This window comes from Elephantulus edwardii, unplaced genomic scaffold (assembly GCF_000299155.1).
Source record: "Elephantulus edwardii isolate Elephantulus edwardi_28Jun2011 unplaced genomic scaffold, EleEdw1.0 scaffold00048, whole genome shotgun sequence".
Lineage (NCBI taxonomy): Eukaryota > Metazoa > Chordata > Mammalia > Macroscelidea > Macroscelididae > Elephantulus > Elephantulus edwardii.
The window spans coordinates 17,296,500-17,306,276 of NW_006399798.1; the positions used below are offsets into that span (position 1 = coordinate 17,296,500).

The 9,777-nt window shown below is 46.0% G+C and overlaps 2 protein-coding genes across 2 annotated transcripts in view; one reads left to right on the top strand and one right to left on the bottom strand.

Annotated features, from left to right (window-relative positions):
- Positions 1-6,472, bottom strand: part of CEP95 (centrosomal protein 95kDa) — a 30,012-nt gene extending 23,540 nt beyond the window's left edge. The window contains exons 1-3 of the mRNA XM_006886404.1: positions 6,454-6,472; positions 4,961-5,089; positions 472-579 (exon numbers count right to left, since the gene is read on the bottom strand). Of these exons, the coding sequence (XP_006886466.1) occupies positions 472-579; positions 4,961-5,089; positions 6,454-6,472 (256 nt within the window). The remainder of the gene's footprint in view (positions 1-471; positions 580-4,960; positions 5,090-6,453) is intronic.
- A 973-nt stretch (positions 6,473-7,445) lies between these two features.
- The window catches only part of DDX5 (DEAD (Asp-Glu-Ala-Asp) box helicase 5), a 6,249-nt gene continuing 3,917 nt past the window's right edge, over positions 7,446-9,777 (top strand). The window contains exons 1-4 of the mRNA XM_006886405.1: positions 7,446-7,528; positions 8,922-9,087; positions 9,376-9,472; positions 9,644-9,772. Coding sequence (XP_006886467.1) covers positions 7,485-7,528; positions 8,922-9,087; positions 9,376-9,472; positions 9,644-9,772 — 436 coding nt within the window. The 5' untranslated portion in view covers positions 7,446-7,484. The remainder of the gene's footprint in view (positions 7,529-8,921; positions 9,088-9,375; positions 9,473-9,643; positions 9,773-9,777) is intronic.

Consider the following 9,777-nt stretch of genomic DNA (forward strand, 5'->3'; position numbering starts at 1 on the left):
AAATGGTCCCTAAATTGATTTACCATATTTTCTCACCTACAACTACATTCAAAAACAGATACTTTCTCTTTAGAAAAATATGCTCATCAAGAGCAGATTATTGTCGTTATTACGTGCCCTTCAGTTGATTCCAATGCAGTGACCTCATGTGACAAGAGTGGACCGTGTAGCTGTTCCCAATCTTTAGCTTCCATAAATCAGCATGGTACTTAAAATAGTCAAATAAAAATAAAAAACTGACTCCAGCTAGCAGCTAAGATACTTATATTACACATCCAGCTCAAGCAAAACCTCAGTGTTGATCCTCCTGGATAACTTCAAATGTCTAATCATTTGAATTTTACCAGTGAGCCAACAATATTCAGTCTTGCTGTTTGGTCTACCCTCTAAGTTACTCATTCAATTGAAAAATGTTCTAATAAATTATTCTCATATAGTGTATAACTTTTGGATGGTGAAGTATATACTAACCTGTTATGTGAGATAAGCTGATCTGGAGGTAATCCAAGGCGAGTGAATCAATTATTGCTTGTACATTATGTGCGTCGTCCTCCAGACTCCTGGGAATGACTATGAGATCTGGAGGGGGAAAGTGACATTATTTTTGTACCTGTGAGGGTCCAAGCTTTTCTTTATGACCAGGCGCTTGATAGGAATGTAGGCTCTACACAAACAGAACTCAAAGTTAACAACTCAACTCATGGCGGTCAAGTCAGAACCCCTCATAGCTGACCCTCTAGCAGGTGTTCAGAGGCTGTTAATAACAAAGGAGGAGACCGCCTTTTTCCCTCAGGGCAGCTGGTGGATTTGAACTGCCTGCCTTAGGGTTGGCAGTACAACACTTACCCACTAGGCACCCAAATAGAATGAGATATAAAATCTAGATCAAATTCACAGAGCCTGAATTCTACACTGTAATATGTCGTTTTCTTCAACCATCATTCATACTCATAGACACATATACACACACCAACATGCTCTATAGCAAGCATCATGCTAACGAAAGATCTAAACCAAACAAAACTGGCTGTCAAATGAATACAGACTCATGGTGACCCCGGTGCTTCAGGAGAGAACTGTGCTCTCTAGGGTTTTCAGTGGCTCTAATCCTACCGAGCCAGATCACCAGCCCTTTCCTCCAGCTCAAACCACGAAGCTGTAGCTTAGTAGATGAGGACAAACTTTTTTGCACCACCCAGTTACCTTTACAAAAGATCAAAACAAAACCCCCAAACCCGCTGCTGTCCACTCTGACTCATGGCAACCCCATACATAGCACAAAGTGGTCCATTGGGATTACCTAGGTATAACTTTAAAAAAAAAAAAGTTTATGGAAGCGGATCACCAGATCGCCAGGCTGTGCACTGCTGGCGGGGGGGTAGGGACCCACCAACCATTAGGCTAGCAGTTTAGGCCAACCTGTGGCACCCAGGGACCTCATGGAAGGGACACTAAAAACCAAGCCCACTGCCTTCAAGTCCATTCTGACTCAGGACAACATTCCACGCGGTTTCTGATGCTGATTCACAATAGGGGTAGAGTGTTCTCTTTCTCACACAGAATGGCTGGTGGATTTGAACCACTAACATGCAGTTAGCAGTCCAACCACTATGCTCCTTTGTTGTTGTTAAGTGCCGTTGAGTCGCAGGCGACTCATAGCAACCCTATGAAGGAGAGTCCTCAATGCTTGTGATTCTCCTTTACAGAAGATAAAAAGATCCATACATTCAGAGAGATGCTAATCCTCAGATAAGGGCGGCCAGGCATGAGATGAAGCTTTAATCTCTCTGACTTCTTTCCCAGGACACCAGGAAAGAAACAGTGGCAGATGTTAAATGGAGAGAGATACTGTTGATGTTAAGTGCCCTGAGTCGACTCACAGCGAACCTATGAATGAAAGACCTGAACACTTGTATAACTTTCATTTCTCCAAGTTCATAGTGTTTCTGGAGGCAAGCTATTTCGGAAGTGGATGCCACTCCTACTTCAATTAAAAGACTTAATGGAAATTGCATTAGAAGCTTTCAAAAGCCAGTATTGACAAGAGTGTGGAAAGATTTCAATATCAAGTTAAGTTTGGAGTTCCATAGCTGGTATTGAGGAAGATGAAGTTCGGAGAGCAGGATAAAATAAATAAATAAATATATTTTAAGAGAGCTGGCTGAGATCAGTATCAGAGATCCCAGCTAGAGGTTATTCCATGGATCCAGGCTGGCCCATCAGCACTCATGGTAACAGTGGGAAAGGAGGGAGAGACAATGCAGCTCTTAGAGCTCATCACACTCACTGCTAATACCTGACTCTCCATTGCATTTCTGAGGCTGTGTGCCACAGTGGAGGAGACTGGCCATATTCCCCGTGGCGATGCTAGTGACTCCAATGGCCAGAAAGGTGTAGCCTCTGGGCGGCCACCAGAGCTTCCTCGCCATAATAATGCCGTGAAGTGCCGTCGCTGACGATGATTCATAGGGACCTTATGAACCCTGCCCTACCCTGTGCATCCTCATCACAGCTGACACATTGTCAGTTCATCTCATTGTAGGTCTTTCCGTCCACCATTCCAAGCATAATGTCCTTTCCCAAGAACTGGCCCCTCTTAATAATATGTCCAAAGTGTGTGAGATGAAATTTCCCTATCCTTGCCTCGAGGAGCACAATGGCTGCCCCTTTCCCACAACATAGTCCTTTTGGCAATCCCTGAGATACCTGCTCTCTCTTCCAGTAAAATTCAAAGGCACTGGCTCTTCTACTTTCATACTTATTCACTGTCCAACTTTCAGATGCATAGCAAGTAAATGAAAAGATCATGGTTTGGCCCAAGGACACTGCAGTCTTTAAACCGTTATTATCTTTGCTCTTCAGTACTCAGGAGAGATCCCTGACAGCAGATTTTACCTTCACAGTATGTCTTTTGATAGCCGGCCTGCTGGTGCCAAAGATGTTGATGTAGATCCAAGGAAGATGCAGTCCTTGACAATTTCTCTCTCTTCACCATCTATCATGATGTTGCCTGTTGGCCTGGTGGTAAGGATTTTTGTTTCAAAAAATCAATTTACTTCAAGGATACCATCCATAAGTCAAGCAAAACATCATTGCAAAGACAGGGGACAAAGGTCATTGCAAAGATAGGGGAGAAACACAAGACCAAAATGGATGTCAGGAGAGACTCTGAAAATAGCACTAGAACATTGAGAAGTCAAACAAAAGGAAGAACTGCTGAAGTAAAAAAGATAAACAGGAGATTTCAAAGGGCAGTATGAGAAGACTGTATAATGATTATAAAGCAAAGTAGTATGGAGTGTGCAAAGAGCTGAAGTCAGAAAACAAAAAGAGAAGAACTCATTTGCCATTTCTCAAGCTGAAAGAACTGAAAAACAAATTCAAGCTTTCAATTGCAATACTGAAGGATGCCATGGCAAAATCCTGAGTGCCAGGAAGCATCAAAAGAAGATGGAAGGAATATACTGAGACACTGTACCAAAAAGAATTGGTAGATGCAGAACCATTTCAGGAAGTAGTGTATGATCAAGAACCAAATGACGATAAAGGAAGGTGTTCAAGTTGCACTAAATGTATTAGAAGGAAAAAAAAGGTCCCAGGAACTGATGGTTACTAATCTGTTAAAATAAACAGCTGTAGCCCTAGATGTGCTCACCAATAATGACAACCACCTTTCCAGAGTAACTTTGTCCAAATCAGTTTGACTTGTCTTAAAAATCACTATTCAATCTAATTCTGCCATTTGAAAGTCACACCCTTTTTAAATATATATCTTCAAAGGTTCTAATCATGAGTCAAACTTGTTGGGCCTTGTTATTTAATTAATATTAGAAATGAGAACTGATGTTTGTTTTTTGTAACTAACTTGCAAAGAAGACAGTTAATAAATTCATAGGTTCTATCATTTTGAACAGGGAGCTCTGGAGACATAGTGGTAAGAACCTATGCTGCAATCCCAAAGGCATGTGGTTCAAGTCCACAGCTGCTTCTCAGGAAGATGGGCAATCTCTTCCCATGTGCTTTACTGCCTCTGAAATCTCTCTGCAAGGTCAGCTGTAAGCCAGTTCCAACTCAATGGCACATAAGAAGAGTTCTGACGGCCTAGTGAGTAAGGAATTGTGCTGCTTGCAAATCCAAAGGTTCAAATACATCAGCTGCTCTGAGGCAGAAGGATGGGCAATAACTTCCATGCCATGTATGGTCTCTGAAAAACTGCTATAAAGGTAGCTCAGTTAGTTCCAACTTGATAGCACAGAATAACATCATTATCTTGAAAAGAGCCTGAACGTGCAATGTATGTTGCTATCAAAGAAAGGCGATATATCTCTACTTCAATGGAGATTGTGGGCAGCTTCCTCCCATAAAGATGTATAATCTTGGAATTCCAATGGAGGGTCATTATGAACTGGAACTTATGAGTTGAAACCCACTATGAGTTGAAGGCACTGGGGTTTTCAGAAAATCTTGAATGTTGTGACTCTAGCTCATTTCTCCCAAAGATAACACTTCATTTTTGCTGTATTCCAGGTTAAATCTCACAGATTCCTGTTACCTCTTTATCTTCCAAAAAAGCCCAACCCACTGTCTTCGAGTTGATTCAGATTATGTCAACTCTCCATCAGTGTCTGGGGCTTTAAATCTTTACAGGAGAAGAGGGCCTCATCGCCTCTAATTTACAGCTTCTAAAAACTCGGTGGGGAGTCAGAAGTCAGTTCCAACTGGAAGGCAATGAAAGTTATTATGCATGGGTCTCTATGAAGGTCTCTATTATGCATGGGTACCTATTAAGGCAATGAGTGTGATATTTAACCAGAAATAAGATGAAGATAAAGAGAAAACAAGATTTTATAATTAGCAAGTCTTTCTCTTTTTCTTTTTTTTTTTTTAGCATTAGCAAGTGTCTTAACTGAAGACACTTGTAACTTGTGACCCAAACAACCCTCATTTTTACTATCCTTACCTGGTACCTTTTCTCCCAAAATAGATTGATAAAGAGCAATAAACACATTAGAGTCACAGTCTTCAAGGGCATGTATCCTCAGGTGTATATGACACTTCAGAAGAAGGTTGTTTGCAATGGTTACCCACTCTGTTGGGAAAGGAGGGGGAAAGATCAACTTCAGATAGCATTTACTTTTCAAAGCAATAAGCTTTCACTGAAACACAAAGTCTGTAGAAGATAAATTTATTACCTTCTAGAGAATTTCAAAGGCTTTCCTAGGTTATTTTAAAGAAATACTTGGGGGCTACCTTCAAGAACAAGCGATTTTGATGTTGTCAAACACTATGAGGCCTACCCAGCCTTTACTGCTGAAACATGAAATTGTGGGTTGTTTACCAGTACTTTTTATCTTAAAAGCCTTGTATAGATGTTTTCAGTTCAAATATATTTACAAGCAAATGGAAATATTATGTCACAGAAACTAATTAGGGGATGTTGTGTCAAATTCCCAGCAGTGCACACATGTTTTTACCCAATTCTCTTGAGCAAGCTGGAATCTTCCTGATGTCCAAATAGGTGATGATTAACTGAAGCTGTTATTGTTAGTTTTAAACAACTAAATTATATTCGATGTACATGGGGGGGGAAAAAAAACACATTATGAGAACTACGTTAAAAACAGCCCTGTGTTCACCACCTAAGCCTTGAACTCATTACCAATACGGTTGGGTATCACCTAGTCCTCCCTCAATTCACCTTCCTGGAAGTAGTTAAAAGATTTCTTGACCAAAGGTAATCTGGAAAGCTAATAAAATGATAAGCGTCCATCCAGAGAGCTGTATTAGTACACAAATGAAAACAAATTATTAAGGGGTTTGCAGTAGATCTTTCCCTGTCACTAGTTCTCCTTCAAAGCACACATTATCCTTTTTTCACGGTTGCAAAATCATGTCAACTGGCTGGTACGTTGTCTAGGGAGAAAAGGCTGAAAGCGTCCTAGACAACCAAATCGTCGTCCCGCAGCTAGGCACAGCCGGTAACTCCAGAGGGCACTGAAGAGGGAAAACGCCACTATTTAACACGAGTGGAGAGTTTGACAGATGCTAACGGGCGCTGCTCCCTAAAGCTTCAATATAAACGTAGCTACTGACTCAGTGTCCATATACTGCGAAGCTAGACGGTTTCAACAGCGGCCTCAGACCCCAGAGAAATGCAAGTCCCGGGGCGATTCTTTTCTAACTGCTGTTCTGCGATCTGCATGCGACCTGCATGCCGGAGTGGAGGCGGACTCCCCACTCCCCCAAGGGTCATTCTCCGGCTCCACTGCAAACCGCGGGCAGGACGGCCGTGAAGCGGGGAGCGGTAGACCCTGTCTACGGAGCACCGACTGCGACGGGGTCTCCGTCCTCGATCTCGGAGGCAGCCCAGACCCCAGATCAATGGGGCCCGAGGCCTCAGCAATTTAGGTGGGCAGGGACTTTCGGGGAGCCGGGCGCCAGCCCGCGACTCACCAGCCTCGGAGCCGGCCATGTCGCGGAGGCAGCTCGCCAGCCGGTTCCCAGGCGGGCGCGCGGTGGACGGTGTCCTGGAAGGGCCGCACAGCTCGCATACGGCGGCGGGAGGAGGGAGCCGCAAGGCGAGAGAGCGGCGGTCAGGAGGGAGGGACTTTGAAACGGCTTTTGGCCGCTGATTGGTTATGAGTACAGCACTTCCTTTTCACCGCATGAGCCGCGGCGGCGGTTTGCGAGATCCAGATACCATTCTCCGCGGGCAAAAGCCCGCTAAAAGGTACTCAGTCCGGGACTCTTGACAGGTCAGGTCAGCCCCCCTCTCTGACCGGTTTCCGGAGGGAATTAGAACAGCACTTCCGGGGTGCTATTTCGTTGTGTATCCCTCCGCCGACGCCAACTGGGAAGCTGGCCCGTCGAATCACCGGTGGGCGGGGGTGGCGGCCACGTGACGTTGCCAGGCTCCGCCTTCCGGAGGCACTTGGTTATGGGTGTGAGGGTTTTGTAGAGACGTAAACATCTGCGTGGGGGGCGGGGAAAGTGGGCTGGATTTGGAACAGGGTGGGGCGAATTGCTAGAATGAGAAAAAGGTAAACTTTATTAAGTTTATACATAAAGTATAGCATAGGGATATTCTAGTAGTGGGTCCCGATAAGGAAAAGGGGAAAAACGGATAGCCGCAAGGAACGGATGCGAGCGGCAGAGTGAGAACATGGCGGATTCCGGAACGCCCGCGGGCGTTGGGGCCTCTGCGCAAGGGCGGGGCGATTAGGTCATAGAGCGGTTCCCAGCATTCGTAGCGGCGGAGGGGGCGGTCCAGAGTATAAAAGCGGCTGCCGCACGGCAGCCGGCGCCTCATTCATTTCCATCGTTCTTCGGCTGCGCTGCCCACTTGCCGGCTGCCCGATTCAGCGTCTTATCTTTGCCGACTGAGCCGCCGCCGCCTCCGCAAGACTTCGCGGTCGCCACCCTTCGCGGCTCTTCGCGTCCGATTCTCTCTTCTTCCTTACGCACTAACCGCAACCATTGACGCCATGTCGAGTTATTCGAGTGACCGAGACCGCGGCCGGGATCGAGGGTAAGAACTGACCTGTCAGGTCCCTGCGGGTGGGGGATGGGAGAGTCAAGCAGAGGAGGGGGGGTGGGGGCACAGTTATTGGAAACATCTGCGTTCTCGGCGTCCGCTGGGCCCTCCTCGATCGAAGATGTGCGCCATTTTGATATTAATCCGAAAGCGATTAGTGGAGATTGGGTTTTTAGTATTGTTTGAGGTTACTTTTTTTTTTTTTTTTTTAGTGTATGTTTTCTGGGCCCTGGGCGATTCGGAGAATTGGGAGGGAGACGGAAAGGGGAAATTGGGAGGCAGACGAAGCAAAGGCCGCCTCCCGGGGGGGACCGTTTCCGTGACCCCCGGGCTCGGGTGGGGGCGAGGGCCCCCCCCCCCTTCCAACGCCATCGCGGCCGGCCGGTCCCGCCGGCTCCGGCCACCTGCGGCCGAGGCGCAGGGACAAAATGCCGGCCTCGGACATGGCGGCGGCGCCTTTGTTACCCCGCCCGGCGGAGCCGCTCAAGATGGCAGCGGCGAGAAAATGTGGCGCAGAGAGAAATGCGAGACAAAGAGGGAAGCGCCGCCCCAGCGGGAACGCCGCCCGAGCGGCTCCGCCCGGCCTGGGCTCCTCCCCCGGTCGGCGCCGGCTCCTCCTCCGCCGCCTTTTCCTCGGGTTATGTAACGTGGCTGCCGGGAACCGGGGTGCTTCCGCGGGGTGTCCCCGAGCCCACCCCTCCCCGCCACCCTGCTGTTCCTGGGTCGTCCATTTACTAAACGATCCAAGCTCCTTAAAAATGACCGTGGAAGCAGCGTCGTGGCTCACCTGTTCCCAGTGTCCCCGTGGCCACCCCCTTCTACCCCGTTGCTCTGCTTTTCCTTTTCCTGTGTTGTCCCCTTTATTTAAAAAAATAAAATAAAATCCAAATACCTTTGCCCAAAAATGACCATGGAAGCAGCATCGTGGCTCACCTGTTCAGTGTCCCTATGGCCACTCCCTTCTACCTGGTTAGTCCGCTTTTCCTGTGTTGTCCCTTAATAAAAAATAAAAAAAATCTAAGCACCTTTGCTCAAAAATGACAGTGGAAGCATCATCAGGCCTCACCTGTTAGTGCTGCTGACATTGTTAGTCTCCCAGACACTTAATTCCTAAGCTCTCGAGATAGACTATAGCTGTGATCCATTGTCCCTCCTTGTAATCTGATCTTGGAGGGGTTTGGGTACTGTGATAAATCCCTGGCTGCTTTCTTTCCTGGCCTTTTAATTGTGCGCACTTGGGGTGACAGAAATTGATAAGAAGATGTCGATTTAAAAAGAGTGCACATTACCTTAAGAGAGGGTTCTTTGACTGGAAAGCTGGGCTATGGGTGACAAGTGGCTGCCAAGCGGTGGAGAGTTGAAGATGTGAATGACACTTTGATTTCAGGTTTGGAGCACCTCGATTTGGAGGAAGTAGGGCAGGACCATTATCTGGAAAGAAGTTTGGAAACCCTGGAGAGAAGCTAGTTAAAAAGAAATGGAATCTTGATGAGCTGCCCAAATTTGAGAAGAATTTTTATCAAGAACACCCTGATTTGGCTAGGCGCACAGCGGTGAGTGATTGCATGTGACTGTATGAAGGTTTAATTCAGTTAAGGCTTCTATACAATCAAAATCTGATTGTCTTTTTCATGATTACGTTTATGGAGATTAGCTCTTTTTAAGTTTTTTCTCCTTGCGTTAGTTGGTATCAGTGTAATTGGAGGGGATAATACTTGGTAGGGTTTTGTGTGTAGGTAGGATTTTTCAAATTAAGGCCTCTTTAATGGGTCTGTCAGTTGCCTGTTTAGTTAAAAGATGATGTCAAGAGGCTGATGGTAGTTTCACAATTATTTTTACAGCAAGATGTGGAGACATACAGAAGAAGCAAGGAAGTTACAGTTAGAGGTCACAACTGCCCAAAACCGGTGTTGAATTTTTATGAGGCAAACTTCCCTGGTAAGTGGTCGTGGGGGTTTTTTTTGTTTGTTTGTTTTTGTGTGTGTGTGTGTGTGGTTCTTTTGGGGGGGGTTGGGTTGTTTTGTTGTTGTTTTTTTAAGTGGTCGTTTTGTACTCAGTGTTTTTCTTCTCATGGCATTTCCAAATTTTGGGAAATTGTTGTCATTACAGCAAATGTCATGGATGTGATTGCAAGACAGAATTTCACCGAACCTACTGCTATTCAAGCTCAGGGATGGCCAGTTGCTTTAAGTGGGTTGGATATGGTTGGAGTGGCACAGACTGGATCCGGGAAAACATTATCT